The sequence below is a fragment of the Quercus lobata genome, chromosome 12, assembly GCF_001633185.2.
Source record: "Quercus lobata isolate SW786 chromosome 12, ValleyOak3.0 Primary Assembly, whole genome shotgun sequence".
In the NCBI taxonomy this organism is placed as follows: Eukaryota; Viridiplantae; Streptophyta; class Magnoliopsida; order Fagales; family Fagaceae; genus Quercus; species Quercus lobata.
This window is the reverse complement of record NC_044915.1, coordinates 10,585,761-10,604,989: the sequence shown is the minus strand read 5'-3', so window position 1 is coordinate 10,604,989 and position 19,229 is coordinate 10,585,761. Positions and strand designations below refer to the sequence as shown.

At 35.6% G+C, this 19,229-nt stretch overlaps 4 protein-coding genes across 4 annotated transcripts; 2 read left to right on the top strand and 2 right to left on the bottom strand.

Moving 5' to 3' along the window:
• The first annotated feature begins 113 nt into the window (after positions 1–113).
• Positions 114–6,842, top strand: LOC115970987 (plasma membrane ATPase 2-like). Its single transcript, XM_031090642.1, has 7 exons — positions 114–140; positions 248–325; positions 468–628; positions 814–1,017; positions 1,947–1,995; positions 4,591–4,662; positions 6,135–6,842. The coding sequence occupies exons 2-6, from the start codon at positions 295–297 to the stop codon at positions 4,611–4,613; spliced, it is 468 nt and encodes a 155-aa protein (XP_030946502.1). The 5' UTR covers positions 114–140; positions 248–294; the 3' UTR covers positions 4,614–4,662; positions 6,135–6,842.
• A 2,311-nt stretch (positions 6,843–9,153) lies between these two features.
• Positions 9,154–11,475, top strand: LOC115969960 (COP1-interactive protein 1-like). Its single transcript, XM_031089604.1, has 2 exons — positions 9,154–9,246; positions 9,530–11,475. Exons 1-2 carry the CDS (start codon positions 9,165–9,167, stop codon positions 11,389–11,391), a joined length of 1,944 nt encoding a protein of 647 aa, XP_030945464.1. The 5' UTR covers positions 9,154–9,164; the 3' UTR covers positions 11,392–11,475.
• A 3,810-nt stretch (positions 11,476–15,285) lies between these two features.
• LOC115970222 lies at positions 15,286–15,657 on the bottom strand. Its single transcript, XM_031089884.1, has one exon. It carries the CDS (start codon positions 15,655–15,657, stop codon positions 15,286–15,288), a length of 372 nt encoding a protein of 123 aa, XP_030945744.1.
• A 2,473-nt stretch (positions 15,658–18,130) lies between these two features.
• On the bottom strand, positions 18,131–18,874 carry LOC115970221 (uncharacterized mitochondrial protein AtMg00310-like). Its single transcript, XM_031089883.1, has one exon. The coding sequence runs from the start codon at positions 18,872–18,874 to the stop codon at positions 18,131–18,133; it is 744 nt and encodes a 247-aa protein (XP_030945743.1).
• Between the last annotated feature and the right edge of the window lie 355 nt (positions 18,875–19,229).

Below are 19,229 nucleotides of genomic sequence, written 5' to 3'. Positions count from 1 at the left end.
GAGATACTTTTTTTCATGCTTGAAGGAAGCAATTTATTAATAGATTTTGTGTTCAGTTGCTGCAATGGCCTAAAATACTTTTGCCCTCATTTTTTTTCATTTTCCAGATATATGCAGTATCTATAACCATACGTATAGTGGTAAGTTTCCATTCTGTTATAGGGTTGCTGGAATTATATTATATTGAAGTCTTATATGTGCAAACCAAAATAGTCACTTCTCATTGGCAACTGAATTTATATAACAGATGGGGTTTATGTTACTGCATTCTGGAAGTTCAACTTCCCTTCTTTTATGGTCCTGATCATTGCCATTCTTAATGATGGTAAGCATTAGTATTCTCTTTATTTCTTTCAGCTTGCATTAGTAGTGGCTGAAAGTTGTTTATAAGCAACCTTATCTTGTATCTTTCTGGTTTGCATTTCTTCTGCTTGTTCCCCCCCAAATTGAATTGAGCTTGTTTCTAGGTACTATCATGACAATTTCCAAAGACAGGGTCAAGCCGTCTCCACTTCCCGACAGTTGGAAGCTTAGTGAAATTTTTGCTACTGGGATTGTTTTAGGCAGTAACCTTGCTCTGATGACTCTTATATTTTTCTGGGCGATTTATGAAACAGATTTCTTTGCGGTGAGTGTATCTCTTGCTTGATTGTTTTCCTAGCCTATTCTTTGGTTTTTTGAGGATAACCTAGAGTATTTTGAAAGGTCATTTGCAAAAAGAAATCAGGTCCATTGATTTGCAATTTTATTTTGCTAGAAACTAATTTTCACCTTCTCATGAAGGAATAATTATTGTCTCTCTCTCTCTCTCAGAGGCATTTCCATGTAACAAGCTTGAACCAGCATAATCTCTCAGATTCGAAGGCAAAAGATCTGGATGCAAAGCTAGCATCTGCTGTGTACCTTCAAGTTAGCACCATTAGCCAGGCTCTAACATTTGTGACTCGCTCCCAGGGCTGGTCATTCACGGAAAGATCTGGACTTCTTCTTGTTGCTGCCTTCCTTGTAGCTCAACTGGTAATGGGTTTAAAATTTCATTTAATGGAATTCAATTAATGTCACCAGTTAATTTAGTGGTCAATTTTTTTTTTTTTTTTGGGCTTTAGTAGCACTCTTTGCCTGTATTATTTCATAGACTGATAAGTGATGAGATCCTCTAGTGCTTGCTAGTAGCATTAAGTACCAAAATGCCAAGAACCTTGTAGCAAAACTAGCATTTCCAATGAAAACGGCCAGTTCAAATCACCCCTTCCTCAACTATCAAATTATTAAAAAAAAAAGTATTAAGCATCAAAATGACTCTTCTACTGAGTAATCTGGATTAAGAATATGGTGTTCATACATATCACAAATGTGCCATTTTTATCCTTGCTTAGAACCTTCATTGATGAATTGACCACAGGGCATTGATCCCCTTGACTGTTTGCCCTATTGTCAAATCCCCAATTTTTCGAAGTGTCTAAGCTTTCATCTCTACCCTAATTTGTTAGGCATTAATTGGATGGAACTTATGAATGTAACCTAGTCCTAGGATCTTCCATTGGACGACAATTGTGTTCTCTTTTCTTTGTTGATGTATCTGTTTTGGTATGTGACCAGTAGTAGGATGACACGTACAAATAATCATTTCATATTGTGTCCAATATGTGTATTTCAGACAAATTTATAATTTGAAATGCCATCCCAATCCTTCTATTCTTCATTTTCTTTTTGAAATTATTATCTTGTTTGTGTTGGGCATGTATGTGTGAATTAAAAATATTCCCAACAATTAGGCATGCCCAGTATGCATCAGGATCATCTTCAATTAAAATGGATCCATTTCATGGTTCAAGTTTTTAATAAAATTTCTCTTTCAAAAATATGTTGTTTTTCCCTAACATTCTATCCTTAAGAAGCCTTAGCCTTCTGTTATCAACTAACATTGAAATGCTTAACTTTTACAGATTGCAACAGCAATATCTGCCATGGCATCATGGGAATTTGCTGGAATTGGTAAGATTGGCTGGCGCTGGACAGGCGTTATTTGGCTATTCAACATTGCAACATATATGCTGCTTGATCCTCTCAAGTTTACTGTTAGATATGCACTAAGTGGGAAAGCCTGAGGTCTGGCATTTGACAAAAAAATGAGTGAAACCAAACCTACTCTCATATCATAAATCAACTATTTTGTTATGTATGTTTATGTTCAAAATTGACTGCTAATATTAATATATGTGGTGTGGTTTGCTATGGTCTTGTTACAATTGATTTATTTTTCCAGACGGCATTCACCACCCAAAAAGACTTTGGTAAGGGAGCTCGTGAAGCTGCATGGGCAGCTGAGCCACGTACACTCCATGGCCTTCAGTCAGTGGAGGTCAAGATGCTCTCTGAACGCCATACTTTCAGGGTCATTAACATCATGGCTGATGAAGCAAGAAGACGTGCAGAGATTGCAAGGTTGCTCTCTTTCTTGAAACTCAACCACAAACTTTTGCACCATTGTTCATTATACAGTACTACAGAACTAATGGGCAAAAAAAAAAAAAAATCATGAGCTAGCTAAAACTAAGACCAATTTCTTTTCTGTAACATTAACAGTAGCATTCTTTGTTAATGTATTCCATGTGCTTATTCCCTTTATTATATTTTTACTGCCTTGCAGACTAAGGGAGCTTCATACTCTAAAAAGGCAGAGTGGAGTTGTTTGCAAAACGAAGGGGATTAGATATTGATGTTGTTGAGGCCCATTTTGGCAAAAAAAGAAAAGGGCCAATGGCAAGAAGAAGCCTAACAATATAACAAAAGGTGAAGAAAGAAGAATTAGCAAAATAAGGAAAACCATTAGGTCTGAATGGCAGAAACAATGGTACATAGGCTCATAAAATAGTAAAAAGGCCCCAAAGAAAGCAAATGGGCTCAAGGGAACCCCAGAAAAGGAAGTAATAAGTCCATGGGAATCGTAAGAAGTGGAAAGCAAGCAAAGATGGGCCGGAGGAGCCCAAAGAAAGGAATTAGTAAATGGGGGTTGGTGCAAACATCAACAAACCCTAAGAGTAAAAGATATGGTAATTGGGCCAGAGAAGCCCGAAAGATTTAGCAAAAAACTCATGAGAATGTAAAAATGGAATAGGCCAAGGATGCCTAAAGAAGCGGGCCAAGGATGTCCAAAGAAATAATATGGGCCAAGGAAGTCTAAGATGGTATGAAAACTAACCTAGCAGAAGTACTGGGCAAAATGAACTAAGTAAGGAAAAAAACAAATACATGGTAGGCCCAAAGGAGGCCCAGCAAGCAAAGCTAAGCAATGCATGGCAGAAAGCATACAGTGGCGTGGCAGAAATATTAGTCAGCCCACAAACCAGCAGTCAAAGGGAACAGGGGTCAAATTGAAGAAGAAAGGGCCCATGCCCAAGTAAGACCTAGCCTAGAGAAGAAACGAGATGCAAAGAATGAAGTCCTAGACTCATCCACACCACAAATGGTTAAAAAATAAGCAGCAAAAATGCGCAGCGAGACCAGACAAACCCATAGGAAATGGCGAACGCATGAATGACAGACAAGTCATGGACTCACATGGGAGTGGAGCACGCACAAGGCTCAAGCACCACCCCCTTGTACCTAGCCAATACAGGTGTTGTAGGCTATAGGCCAAAAGTAAGAGAGGGTATGGTCTGGCGGTGAGGAGAAGGGGGAAGTCTATTATGGGATTCTCGCTCAAGCTCTTTTGGAGGAAATGTCCTGCTGAGATGACGTACCACCTAAAAGAGGGAAAGATGAGTTGGAATCACTAGGTGCATGCCATAGGAGTTAGTGAGAGAGAACACCCAACCCTTATCTAGAAGGGAATGCTACGGAAAGCAAGAAGATAAAACAAAATTCCCTTTGTCTAGGAATGGAGCGTGGCACAGCCAGCACAAGATAGTGGTGGTGGCTAGGTAGCTAGCAGACCAGTAAGTGACCAAGGAAGGACACCCACAACAGGCCAAAAGTAGTTGAGGGGTAAAATGGTAAATCTTATCACGACATGCAGTATAAAAAGACTTTAGCTGTGCATAGTAAAAAAAAAAAAAAAAAACAAGAACAACGAAAAAATAAGGAAGTACAGAAACATAGAAAGAAATAAAAAGCAATAGAGAAAAACAAGAGAGTAGGAAGCAAAGTGAGAAAACAAAAGTGTGATAAGGCATGCACCAATAGGCTGCTCATTTCTCTCCCTCTCAACAACATACTCTCTAGCTAGTTAAGGGATTTAAGAACAAGCCATTTAGGTCCATTCATCCAAAGTGGGCAATTTCTATGGTAGAATCTCCATGTGAGGTTGTTCACATTGGAGATTGGTTCTCTTTTTAAACTTAAATTTGCTGAGGAGCTAAGTTTAGTGGACTAATTCCTTTCCCTTCTTTTGTCATTACTGTTTTAGCATAAACATTGTTCTTTTCATTGTTGCTAACTTATTTCTGCCATACTCATATTATCACATCTTTTTTTTGTTGCAAAGTTGTTTAAATATTACCCCTAGTTAATAGCAAACGTTTTAGTTAGAATATCTTTTCATTATCTTGTTATATTATGCATCTCCTACCATAACGTTTTTTGTGACAGCATCCCCTGCCATGGGCACGTGATTAGGATTTCTGCAAAAGGAGTCCTTGCTTGTGCATAAGCTGGCTTGAGGTGAGTTTCAATTGAACCAGTCTTGACTTTCTTACCCCAAAACTATTGGGCCACAGGACGGTAGGAAATAGCCCAGTCCATAGCACAAAAAGGCCCACCACAGATGTCAACCCACATTACACAGTCTAATAAGTGTTGTTGTGGACGCTATTTTCCTCCCCCCCCCCCTCTCTCTCTCTCATGGTATCCTTTCAAGTTTGTTTGTTGTGTATAGATAGATTTACGTTTCTATCCTTAAAAACTTTTAATTTGAAGAGTGAAAAAGTGTGGGGTAGTTTTGTCACTTGGCTTTATCTTTCTTATCTTATCTCTTTTTCTGATGTGTTTGACAGCCAAGGTGAATAGTCACGTTGTTTTGAAAAACTAGTGTTACGCCCGTGCAAATAAATAAGAAGTTGATAGACTTCAGTAGATGAACCTTCTATTCATCTATCAAAAAAACCTTCTATCCTTTACTAAAAAAAAGAATAATAGATTAACCAAAATAGGAGGAAAAGTGAAGAGAAAAAGTAAAAGAAAATATTAGAAACAAAAAAACGTGAAGGAAAAAATAAATACAAAAAAATATTAGAAACGTATATATATTTTTTATCTTCAATATAATTGATTAGTTGTAAAACACTATTAGACATTTGTGTCTATCCAAAGTGTTATTTTCCCTTAAGAGAAGTCTATCCAAAGAAGAGATTGATATATTATTAAATTATTAAGTTTTTGTGTTCATCATACTTTATCCAAAGAGGTGGTAAAGTAGTAGACAAAATTCTAATAATAACAAATAATTTGCCCAAGATGCACACTTTAATTAAAAATCATATATAACTTAAATAAAAGATAACAACAATTAAATTTTTGTATTTATCTAAAAAATTGATAGAGATGTATATTATATATATTTTTAAAAATATAATAAAATTTTTACAATTTGGTGAAGTTATGTGGCGCAACCACGGCTTCTAAGCCTAACTTTTATTATATATAATATAATATAATATAATATGATTAAACATGAAGAACAAACACACTATTATATTGGACAAGCCCAACCTGAACGCACCAACCCCTGCACCCATGCCCAATTTGGCGTGATTCGATTCAGTGTGGGCCTACGCATTCACGTGTGTGATTGAGGCCCACTTAGCTAGGTCCTCCTCTTTGCTTAATAGAAGAAAGGTTACAATAATCGAATACTAAGAAAGGTTACATTAAATCAAATACTCTATCTTATAATATCTATATCTATACTTTATATAAAAAAGGACAGTTGAGCTGCTTGTGTTTGACAAAATGACATTCTAAGGGTTAAAATGGCAAAAGTGGAGATTTCATTTCAAGTTTGTTTGTTGTGTAAAGATAGATTTACGCTTCTATCTTTAAAAACTTTTAATCTGAAGAGTGAAAAAGTGTGGGGTAGTTTTTGTCACTTGGCTTTATCTTTCTTATCTTATCTTTTTGTCTGATGTGTTTGACAGCCAAGTACTCTGCTGATGGACACAAACCCAAGACACAACATGGTAATGGAGAGAAACAGAGAGAGATAAGAACTAAGAAAAAAAAGAGAGAGTTAGCCATGAGTCAATTGCTTCCATCACGAGAGAGAGAAAGAGAAGAAAAAAGAAAAAGAAAAAAGGTTGGAGAGAAAGAAAGATGCAGATTTTGTTTTGGTTTAGCTCATTCATGAACACCACTATATTTATCGTTATTTAAAGTATATTTATCTCATTTAGATGTAACTTCTCCACATGGGTTAATCTTGCATGTGGATTATAATTTTCTTTCTTTCTGGTTTGTTTTAATTTGTTATATGTAGTCATGTTGTTTCTCTTGCTCATGTTATTGTTATTTTAATCTAACTTGAAAGTCAATTGCGCTAAGAAATCATGACATTCACTTATAGAAGAATGAGAAGTTATGATGATAAAGATTTAGGGTTGGATTTTGGGATGATTCCTTCGGGTTTTGATATGGGTGGTCAAGTTTTGGTGATTTGAAAGGAATTGATTGGGTTTTATGTTTCTGATTATATTTTGATTGTGGGTTGTTTTCATGCTTTCTTGATTGTTGGCAAGTCTAAAATCTTTGCGGGAGAGGGCTTGGTCATAGGCGATAAGGATGGTTTTGTAAAATTAGTGTTTCATTTTGTTCTTTAATGTATTCAGTGTAATTTGATTGAAATGTTATATGTACTAAAAGAACTGTATAAATGTTTTGTATTTTGGTGAATCTTAGATATTTTTGGAAAACTGATGAATTTCTTTTTAATTAGTGTTTAATGATGTTAATCAGATTAAATCATTAAATAAACCAAGCACTTGCCTTGCAAGTGCCAAGCATGTGCCACTAACACTAGTACGTTAAAAAATGAGAGTTCAACTGTTTGTGTTTGACAAAACAATTTAGGAAGAACTTAAACGGTAGTCGTCTATTTATATGAAACGTAATTACCTTTTTATCCTTGAAAAGTAGTTAAGTTTTCTAAGTGTTGTTGGGTATATATTTTTCCTCTTTAAAATTTTCCTACTCTCTTTATCCACCTGTTTGTGGCCGTGAATTTTTTAACCCAATAAACAAAACTTAAATATTATTTGATAGGATCATTACTTTCTCTCGAACAATGGGTTTTAGTTAACTCAACTGGTAAAGTCTCTGATGGTTGAATAAGAGATCTAGAGTTCAATCCCCGTTTATACCAAAAAGCCGATTGGTGTCTTGTTCTAATAATAAAGAGTTATTATTAAGAGCGGACACCATAAGTTGAAACTATCTCTTAAAAAAAAACTTTCTCTCGAATAGGCTGTCAAATTAACACGTTAATAATTAAGGACCTTGATTTTTCAAGAATTGAAGTGAAGGATGAAATGAATACACTTAAATATATGTACATATATATAAATATATAAAAGGATAAAATTGAAACTGTGAGAATCGTTCAGCAAAAATAAATAAAGAAAGACTAATTCTAAACAGATTTTTTTTCCCATAAATGACTCTTTAATTTTTTTTTAAAATAATATTTTATAAGATAGTCTTATGAGGCTCGTCTCACAACATGTGTGGATTCCTCCTACAGCGACGTCCTTGTCTCTGTGTAAGAGATCGAAAAAGGCGAGGAATGGTGCAAGTGTCATTTTTTTTTTTTTTTTGGAGGAACAAGTGTCATTTAATCAACCAGTACGAATAACATTTTAGGATTAACTAGGATAAGAATGTATGGCGTTTTTTGTTCCTGAGACAGCTAGAACAATGAGATGCTTACTTGGTGGTTTCTGCGGTAATAATGCCGAACCTAAGGGTATTCAAAGGACAAGTACTACAACAAAATTGGAATAGTCACTATAATCCTGTCCCAAAAAAAAAAAAAAAATCACTATAATTTTTTCTCTATTTTCCTTTTTTTGCTTGAAAATACTTTTTTTTTGTTAATTTATTCCACTGTATGTTCAGATTCATCTGGGAGAAAAATTGTGTTCAATTCACAGGTAACTAATTTATTTTTTATATTTATTTTGTTAAATCATGAAATGATCCACTTAATTAAGTCATTCAGATATTCATAATTTGAAATCCTAAAAGTAAAACAACATTAAATTCAAATTTCTATGGCTTCTTGGAATTTTCTAAAGCGCACCTGAACAGCAACATTATAACTCCTAAAACATTTCCTTCCTTTTATTTAAGCAATCAATTAGGAAAATAAGAACTTTGAGTATTTATAGTTTAGTAAATTTAGTTATTTTTTATTTTTTTTTATTTTTTTTTTGAGATTTTAGGTTCAATTCTGGAAGATCCCACGTTTTTTTTCTTGATATTTGATATTAAGCTAATTTTGGCCCCCGCTAATTAAATTTCCAACAGAATTCTTTGGGATAAAATGTGTTTACTACCAATGAATGCTACCTATTTTTGTATGGTAAATGATAATATATAAATAATGCTTGGAAACTCAGTAGTGTGTTAATACATTGGAGAGAATAAGTAAAGTTGCTCATTACAAATGGGCAGGCAAGCTTCCTTCTTCTTCTTTTTTTTTTTGTTCCCTCAATGATGTAGTATATTTCCAACTGATATGTTGAACTGTCCTTGTTTTATTTTTTAGTTTTTTTCAAAAATAAATAAATAAATAAAGGATTGAGGTGGTAATGACATTCTTTATGGTGTTCAATATTTGTGATTTGAAACTTCAAATCACATCTCCCTCCTCTACTATTATCTACCTATCTCAAAAAATTATTAAATTTGGGTTAATTTGATCACTTGTGCACTTAATGTATTTGTTCCTTTAATAATTAAATGGGCTAATTAAAAGTTGTTAGGCAAGCAGCTAGAGTCTTTGCTTAGTAACCAATTGTCAAATTATTGCGTGTGCAGAATCTGGTTTCCCATGATTTGGGTTTTTTTTTTTTTCTTTTTTCCCCAGATCTCTAGCCTGTTTTGCTTGATAATTGCTTCATCTTGACAAGTACCTCTTTATGTGTAGGTTTGCTGAGAAACCTAAACTAGAGATGGAGGAGTTGACAAAGTTTTTGGAGTATCATGTTGAAGTTGATCCAGAAAAAGCCAGAGAACTAGATCAGACTAAAACAGGTGCAACTCTCTCTTCTAAATGAACTTAATCTTGAACAATTGTATTAGCAGTTATAGGGTTTGAAGGTTAAAGAATGCTCTCTAATGATATACTACTAGGCAATAACCTAACTAAAAAGTACTAACAAGTTTGTTGTAAATCATATCACTTTTGCTACTTACAAAAGCTTCAATTCCTTTAGACTTTTAATTTAGTTCTCTCCCCTTACGAAGGGGGAAAAAGTAATTTTATTATTATTTTTTTTCTATGTCAGCATTCTGGATTTGTTTCTGTAATTTGCAGAAACTGAAAATTATGTGACAAGAATCTTGAAGCTTGTCAAGGATGAAAATGAATGGAGAAAAGATGGAATCACAAAAGATCCAAAGAAAGAGTCAGAACTTGTTGGACTCGTCGAGAACTTTTACAAAAGGTACAAATCACTCTATGCCATGTATGATCATCTTAGAAGAGACTTGGATACAGGAATTCATGGAGGAGAAGAGAAAAATTTTCCTTTGTCTCCTTCAAGCTCGGACTCGGAATATTATTCCTCAGACGAAATAGATGGTAATAATGGCAAATTGGAGAATGAAAATCAGGAGCTGGCAGGCAGCATCGTGCAAGCACTTGAAACTGAAGAATTTGAAAGTGCTGATCCAAATCATAAGTTGTCCTCTACTGAAGGAAAAAAGGAATATTTAAATTCAGATCACATGGCAGCAATGCGCAAAATTCAAGAAGCTGAGAAAATCAACAAAAATCTGAGGGTTGAAGCTGATCAAAGAGAAAGGGAACTTCTGGCTATTGTAAAGGAGCATGAGGCGCGTAAAACTCAAGCATCAGGTAGGATAAGGGAGTTAAAGAGTCAGTTAACTGGCTTGAAATTTGAAGTTGAATCCTTGCATGACCAGAAAAGAAATATGAAAGCACATATTCAAAGCAAAACAACTGAAGCTACACAGCTAAAAGAGACAAATATTGGATTGCATGCCCGGATTTTGCAACTTGAGTTTTTGTTAAAAGACAAAGGAGATGAAGTAGCTAGCCTCCTGGAGAAACTCAAAGACAGTGAGAACTATTCTTCACTGAAAATTGCAGACTTGATAGAGGAAAAGGAAGGGCTGCATGCTAGAAATCTTGAATTGGAGAGTGCATTGACAGAGAGGGGACACGTGATTTCTGCTCTTCAAAAGAAATATAAAATTAAAGAGAATGAAGCCTCCACTCAATTTATGACCTTATCAGCACAAATTAACAATCTGCAACAGGATTTGGATTCTTTGCAGACTCAGAAAAGCCAGTTGGAGTTACAAATTGAGAGAGATAAACAAGAATCATGTCAAAGACTGACCCTTGTAGAAAGTCAAAACTACGAATTAATAAGCAAGTTTGGAGATGAGAAGAGAACTTTGAAAGAACAGGAAATCACTAAAAACAAGAAAAGTCTACACTTTGCAGAAAGGAAGATAGAAGAACTAGCAGAAAAGGTCCGCAATAATATTGAGGATAATATCCGTCTGTTGTGCCAAAGAGTCCTGGTCATAGAACATCTACACAGTGAAAACAAAGACAACTACAGGATGACAAAAGAGAAGTATGAGCAAGAGATTAGAGTGCTTGAAGCCAAGACTGCAACTTATGGAGCTGAGATAACAAAGATGAGGGCTATAGTGGAAGCAGCACACAATACATTGAGTATATCAGACCTGGTGGTCAATAAGCTTGAGGTGGACAACGTCAATGTTCTTAATCGTATTAACAAGATGTCAAATGAGCTTCAGCATGCAAAGGAATGGGTGACAGAGAGAAATAAAGAAATGAAAGCACTGAAGGTTTATACAGATTGTTTAGTTGCCCAACTTGATGACAGGGTAGAACAGGAAGTCTTGTTAAGAGAGAAGGTTTGGAATTTGGAAGCAAAGGAAAACAAGGAAGCAGAGGAAAAGCTGAATCTGAAGAAAGCCATTAGCCAACTTGAAAAGAAGGTGGGGGAATTGGAGAAGAGTATTAAAGAGAAGGATGAGGAATTGTTGAGTTTAGGGGAGGAGAAGAGGGAGGCCATAAGGCAGCTCTGTGTCTTGATTGATTACCAATATAGCCGTTATGATCATCTCAAGAACTTAATGTCAAAGATGAACGCTAGAGGAGGAACAAGAACTTAGGACGGCTGTAATAACTATTTTGTTTTGTTTTGATAATTTGATAGTTACCGCAGAGAATGAGTACCAATCAATTAAGTTACATGATTGTTGGCAACTGTTAGAATTAGTTCTAGTTGTCGTTTATTTTAGCATATTAATAAGGGGATGAATATCAACCAGTTAAGCTACATAATTTTTGGCAAATAATAGAGTTAGTTCTAATTGTCGTATATTTTGGCACATTAATAAGGGTGTTTTTGTAATCATGTTATAAACCCTAATATAAATATATGCTAAGGTATGGGCTTGATCAAGTTAATGCCCTCAACCTTTTCTTTCTTTTCTCCGTGTCTATATTCTTTCTCTTCCTCATTATTCTCACTTAACCCTAAATCTCCGTATTCTACAACTTAAATGCAACTAATTTGCTTCTAATGATATTGACGTTAACCCACATTACACAATCTAATAAGTGTTTTTGTGGCCTCTCTCTCTGCATTATTATTTACTTGACAAAAAACTTTATCGATCGAGCTGAAATAGTATATCAATAATTATTTAATATATCGAATATTATTCATTATTCTTCTCATATATAAAATATGAATCTCATAATCATATCTGATCCCCGGACTGAATCCAAAGGTTGTGATAGGGAGGATGGATATTGAATGTATGAGGTGTATGTCTGTGCCCCTTTTTGTACAAGTATAAATAGCATTTCTCATTCAGCCAAAATAAATAAATATCATTGCTCGTTTTCGGTGGACGGTGGACAAACATTTCACACAAAAAGACAAACATCTCTAAAGACATATGAAAATCACGTGCTAATATTGCTATCCACGCAATTTCAGATTAAAAAAATAAAATGCGAACTAATTTCGAAATGACAAAAACATTTTACCTACGCGTATCGCACAGAGAATGGGAGACACGCTTGTTTTTGGTTGACTTTTGAAATTGGAAATTTATTTGCACAGAAAATGGATTGCTATAAAATTTCCATCATTTTTATTGTATTGGATTATGCCCATTTTTTTTTTTTTTAATACAAGAAGATCTAAATCTAATAGTTAGTAACTTAGGGCCTGTTTGGTAGGTTAGTTTGAGTAATATTGTTTGAGTGTTTTTGATATACATGTGGGTGAAAAAGTGTATTGAAATATGTGTAAAATTATTTAAAATGTGAAAATATTGGTTAGAACTAACCAACCAAACAGGTCCTTAGTGTGCATTTTGATGACAGAGGCATGGTTTTTGTAGCGGCCGAAACAAAGCAAAAGATCTATAGAATATACATAGTATTATTGAAAAATCAAATCCCACTGGCCAATTTCATAAAGATCAATAGGATGTCGGAAAATTTTAGCAGGAGATTGATAATAAGTACATTAAGTTCTATGATTCTGTCAATGCTGCCTTCAAATCTATTAGTATTGCACTTGCACTTGAAGTAAACAAGTCGAAATAAAGACAAGACCAGAATTATTGTACAAGAAATATATAATAGTTTGCCTTTATCCCATCACTTTTCAAAGGGAAAAACAAATAACCTATGTAAAACTGTGATTTACAACTATGTTTTAATGTTGGCTTTAATTCCATGTCAAATTTGATTGTATTTTTGTTCTATCATTTCCTTGTTTTTATTGTGAGATTTAATGTAAGAGTTGGTAACGATTTGTGAAGAAGGAGATTTCATGACTAGCTCTTGAGTGACAACCTGGGAAAGGCCACATGAGAAGCACATGTTGGAATCTGAACAGTCTCATGCTAGGTTGAATTTTGCGAGTCACTTCGCAACTCAGACCAAGTCGCGAGTGATCCGCAAAACTCACTGCCTAGAGCTTTTTAAAGTGTGTTTTTCTCATAACTTTACCAACACTATATAAGCCTACATTACCCACGAAATTGTAAGGAGTTTTTCCAAACAAACTTTTGAGAGAGAAAACCCTCACTATACACTTGAGAGTTAGAGATTGTAAACACACAATCATCTACATCATTTCTCTAAAGTTTTCCTCTACTCCTACCTCTCCATCTACACATCCTTGAGAGGTTCTTAGCCCAAACACTTACCTCATCCATTATGAGTGTTGAGAGAAGTTTTGGTGTGTATGAAAGTATTGGAATAAGCCATTGATTGGGGGATGCAATTTGGAGCTAATTGCGGGATCCGAATAACAAGTGAAGACATGGTTTTGTGAAGCCGTTGGTAGTTGGAACTTGAAGGGTTCAAGTAAATTGGGTAGATTAGGCTTGGAGGGTCTTTTTGATATTCGTGTACTCTAACTTTATTTACTAGTGGATCAATTTCAGTTTGGAGGGCCGCGGAGAGGTTTTTTGTCGAGTACTTCAATTTCCTCTTTGATAACACGTCTCGGTGTTATCTTGTATTTGCATTTCTGTTCTCTACTCTTTAAACTTTACATTTATTGTTTATTGTACATGCTTATGCCTTAGAGTAGTATTCCAGTTTTATTACGATTTATTTACTCTTGTTCCACACTTAATTAAGTTAGAATAAAAGTAATTAAGCCGTAATTTAGAATTAGGGGTCAAAACTAGTTATAGTGTTTTACACTATTTGAGCTTTCAACCTATAATGTGGGAAATCAAATGTGAGGAGAGGATCCTTCAAGTGTACACCAACAAAGGACCAAAGCATGCTTCAAATTAGAAAAAGCTTATTTACTATATCTGAGACTAATCTGTGGGGTTAATCAGAAGTACTTTGAAGGTTATGTTAAATAACAATGGTGAGAGAAAAATTCCTTAAAATAGGTGTGTTAAAGTTTTTTTAATGACAAAATTTAGGTACAATACCTTAGGTACTGTTCATTAGGTTCTTAAAATTTAGCTATGTGGCTTTTTCTCATGGACGAAACTATATTTTTAGTTAAGTATAGCTATATAACTGAATTTTAAGAGGTGAATCTCAAAAAAAAAAAAACCTAAGTTTTGCCCTTTTTGTCAAACCTTTGCATGGAGCAATGTTTGGATGTCCTTTTTGAACTATATAAGGTTTGTTGATAGTGGGCCTTCCATGTTCTAACTTCTAAGCGATTGGGTTTGTGTCCCATGGCTTTTTGGCCCAAATTCTTTATGTTCCACACCCAAGATAATGTTAAAGACATAATAATTTTCATAACTATTAACATGATAAATTGCAATTGGATCAACATCACTTTCATATAGATTCGCCATTATCATAACTTTTATTTACATCAATCACAACATACTACCTCAACAGTTAAAAAAATATTATGAAAATTGTTATATTTTTAAACTCGTTGATAAACCTAATGATATGCCAATATAAATAAATACCTCAATTACTTTTGGCCATTTATGAACACCATCAAATGCAAGCAATGTTTTTTATTTTTTGGTGTAAAAAAAATGCATGTAATTACCATGCTCTTTTTATTTTTATTATATTTATTGTTTTAAAAATGCTCTTAAACACCCCTAGAGATAAATATTTTAGGGGAAAAAAGGAAATAGAGTAGATGAAAGCTTTAAGAAATCAAATCCTAGCATGAAAATGTGGAAACCATCATGTGAAATCAAATCCTAGCTTCTCCCTTTACCGAAAACTACAGGATGGATTCCATTATATTAATTTAAGCTGTTTGGCAATATGTAAAATATTTTCCAAGTGAAAATATTTTGTGTAATGGAAAATATTTTTAATTGTTTATCTGTGTTGTGGAAAATTCACCAGAAAATCATTTTCTGTGTTTTGTTTTGCATGTAAAAACCTATGGACAAAGTTTAGCTACAAAACCAGTTGTAGCCTAAGACTACAAACTGCTCTAATAAAATGACATATGTAAAAAATAGCATGTGCATTGCACATGATTACTTAAGTAAACTTTTTTTTTTTTTTGAGAAAGAAACACTGTAACTTTATTCAAAAGATGCCAACTCGGCTTGAATTACAGTAGAAAGATGTGGAGGAACATCCTCCATCCACATCGTATACTCGCTAACATGTCTTGCATGTCTAGCACTGTTATGTGCGGCACCATTGCCCTGTCTCCTTACATGATTAAAGCTCACGTCACCAAACTGACTTGACAACCACTTAGCTTCCTCAAACAGATTTCCAAACTCAGCATGCTCCACGTTGTTTCCTGCCAGAGCATCAATAGTGATCTTGGAATCCCCCTCTAGGATGAAAGACTCAAGACCAATGTCCCCAACCAATCTCAAAGCCCTTATTGCTGCAAGAACCTCAACTGCAGTGATCGAATAGGGGAGTGGGATTTTTTCCGCCATTGCAGCCACCATGAACCCCTTCTCGTCCCGGATCACGGCACCAACACCTGCTGAATCGTCGTTCCTAAACACAGCTTCGTCGAAGTTCACTCTGTGTCTCGGCCAGGGTGGAGGTTTCCAGATGACCGTTCTGGAGCTCTAGAGGGTGGGTGAGGGGGTTTAGGCAGAATGGAGCGGACATAGGCAGCTCGGACTGCCCGCACCTCAGGGAGCACTTGCTGGATCGGGAAGGGCTTGCTGGTGGTTCTCAAAGCATTCCTCCTATGCCATATCATCCACGCAGTAGTAGCAAAGTTTGCCAAGTCCAAGCCGTCTTCAATAATGAATTCCACTAAGTCCTGAACCTCTCAAATGTCCTGGAATGGCAGTTTCTCCAGCTCTGATCATGTAACCATACCTGGGACAGAGAGGGGCATGACCACAACGCGTGTAAGGTGTTCTCCGAGGTGTTAAAACAGTGATCACAACAGTCGGCTGGGATTACTCTTCGCTGTTTAAGGTTTGCTTTAGTCGGGATGGTGTCTTTGATTGCACGCCACAGAAAATTTCTAATCTTTAGCTGCTGTTGACATCCTATTTTGCAACCCGTATTTAACCTCACATGAAGGGTAAAAGGGTAATTTCACATTGAAAATATGCATCTTGATTCTGGTCATTAGATCCTTAATCTCATTTCACCAAAATAATCTTGATGTTGTAACGATCAAATCGACTGGTCATGAGCCTTAATCGGACCATTAGATTGAAAGTTATCATCAAATCAAGTTTTAATGGCTGAGATGCACTATTACAAATTGAGTCTGACTATATGTGATTATGAACAATTGATTTCAATTGGTTATAAATATAATCAATTTGAGATCGATGATGTGTCATAATTTGATTGGTTAGGACTACATTTTATGGTAGAGTTGCATACACCTAATTAACTAGATAGTTAAACATTAATTATTCAATGAGTAATTTGTGCAATTATCTTTTAATTAGAGTAAATTTAGAGCCAATTAAGTCTGAAATGGGAGTGATTGGAGCCATTTAATGTTAATTGGGAGCTAATTTGGGGACCTATTAATGTTAATTGTGCTGAAACCATTTTCTAACAAATGACCTCTGCTTACCATTTCATTGATATCTCTCAGAATATTTTGAATCTGTGAATGAGGTTATTTTTTCCAGAAACTAGACATCCAGGGCTTCAATTTGAGCACAAGAATGAGACAATTCCGATCAGAATTGAGGCAGATATGATTTTTCAAAGTTGGCTCTATGGGCTGTGACAGCAGTTACGGGAAAACCAAATTTTGGCTTGCTCCTCACTCCCACTAGTCTTTCCATTTAATGCACCAGATTTCCCTAAAGGCTAAAATGAGGTCTAGGTTCATGATTCCTTGTCAACTCTCATTAAATGGCCTTCCATTCATATTTCCTCCACCACTACTATATAAACCCTCCTCTCCTTCATTCCAGGAGACAAAAAATCCCCCTCTCTTCTCTTCTCTTAAGTTCTAGTGAAGTTGAGTAGTCTTGTCATATCTTGGTCTTCCTGAGACTTAAGGTATTGAGTGAGACTCACTCTCCCTCTCCTAGTTCTTCTTTTCCTCCACCCTTAGGACCTCCATCAAGAATCTCCTCCTCCATTACATGGATCTTGCATGAAGGTATAATCTCCTTCCCTAACTGTTTGCTTATATTGTCATGATGAGAATTTAAGATTAAAGCATGATAATTCTCTTGAATATGTTTGAATGTTCTTAATTGTTCTTATGTGTTCTTTACATGTTCTTAATTGTTCATCACATGTTCATGCATATCACTAGATTTAATCTTAAATCCACATCAAAAATATGAAAAACATGTTTGTTTAGTAATTCTTTCAAATCCTTGAATCTAGGTTTATCACTATCCACACACATTCACTAGAGTTTATTTTTCAATCCAAATGCCATGCTTAATAAATTGAATTAGGGTTTATCACATGCACACATTAAATTCAACATACAAATTGATTGACATATTGGATGATATGATATGAATGTTGGCCACCATAGTCTAGAAGACCGGTTTCACCGGGCAAGGTGGGTGCCTAACACCTTCCCATCTTGTAACATAGCCTCCGAGCTTAGATCAAGGGTTAGTAGATCAAATACTTATCCATGTAATTTTTGATTTTTAGATTGTAACTAGGAAATAAAGTCATGTACTTTATCTTAGATTGTATCTAGGACCAAAGCCATGTAATTTTCCTATGATCAATGTAAATTCAATTTCAAATTAATAAAATGAGGAATTTTTCATTCATGGTTTTCTTATTTTTCCAATAATTAAATAAGTGGCGACTCCATTGTAAAACCCTTAATCTAAAGGGAAAAATATAACTAGTCGAATCTCCATTTTGAGAGACAATAACACGACTCCACCCATTCACGTGGGTTTGGCCCAACATCCTATAAAAACGGGCCGGGGGCGCGGTCTCTCACAGCTGCACTGCTAACCCCCACACCTTCTTCCATATACCATCCGAATCTAGTTGATAAGAGTGGTCATCTAGGCTTTGGGCTTTGCAAAGAAAATGGTACCCCGACTTAACAGAGTACAGGCCCGAGGGAGTAAAGGGCCAAAAGAGCTTGTCTTCTACTGCAATGTTGCTCAGTGGAATAGACTTAATCAAAGAGATATCTCTTGAGTGGAAAAGATCATGTAGCAAGGGCATGTTCCAAGAAACTGGATCCTGGTTGATAAGGCTTGACACTGTGACGTCTTCAAAGCCCCTGGCTGGTGGGGAAGTGACATATGGAAGGAATTCTGAAGGCAGCCAGGGGTCAGACCATGCCTTAATCTTTGCACCCGAGCCCACCCTCCATCTCATGCCCTCTTTAAGCACCACTCTACCTACTAAAATACTCCTCCATGCGTATGAACCCGAATGACACTCCGTTGCCTCCATGATGGAACAATTTGGAAAAAACTTCGATTTGAAAACCTTATAGAAGAGGGAATTAGTGTTATGGAGTAATCTCCAAGCTTGTTTTGCTAAGAGAGCGTCATTAAATAATGCAAGGTCCTTGAAGCCCATCCCACCCTCACTCTTAGGTTTACAAAGCTCCTCCCATCTTACCCAATGTATTTTCCTCTTATCTCCCTTTTGACCCCACCAAAACTTCCTAATTAGCCCCTCAATCTCGTTGCACAAACCAATGGGAAGCTTGAAACAATTCATTGAATAGGTGGGGATTGCTTGGGCCACCGCCTTTATCAAGATTTCTCTACCGGCTTGAGAAAGTAATTTTTCTTCCCAACCTTGAAGCTTCCGCCAAACACACTCCTTTATGTAGTTGAAACTACTTTTTTTTATTTCTACCCACTAAGGATGTTAGCCCCAAGTACTTCTCATAACTCCGAATCTCTTCCACCCCCAAGCATACTTTAATCAACCATCTATTTTCTTCATTGGTGGACTTGCTAAAGAAGACTGTGGTTTTTGCTTTGTTGAGTTGTTGCCCCGAACCAACCTCATAAACTTGCAACACTTCCATAACTTTCTGACATTCCTCAACATTTGATCTGCAAAATAA

Bases quoted from the DNA above. Each gene is read 5' to 3' on its own strand.
- LOC115970987 (XM_031090642.1), top strand. From the start codon at position 295: ATGGTCCTGATCATTGCCATTCTTAATGATG. The intron at 1,018-1,946 runs GTAATGGGTTTA...TAACTTTTACAG, and splicing joins CCTTCCTTGTAGCTCAACTG to ATTGCAACAGCAATATCTGC. The intron at 1,996-4,590 runs GTAAGATTGGCT...TTTTTGTGACAG, and splicing joins ATGGGAATTTGCTGGAATTG to CATCCCCTGCCATGGGCACG.
- LOC115969960 (XM_031089604.1), top strand. From the start codon at position 9,165: ATGGAGGAGTTGACAAAGTTTTTGGAGTATCATGTTGAAGTTGATCCA. The intron at 9,247-9,529 runs GTGCAACTCTCT...TGTAATTTGCAG, and splicing joins ACTAGATCAGACTAAAACAG to AAACTGAAAATTATGTGACA.
- LOC115970222 (XM_031089884.1), bottom strand. From the start codon at position 15,657: ATGGCGGAAAAAATCCCACTCCCCTATTCGATCACTGCAGTTGAGGTT.
- LOC115970221 (XM_031089883.1), bottom strand. From the start codon at position 18,874: ATGAATTGTTTCAAGCTTCCCATTGGTTTGTGCAACGAGATTGAGGGG.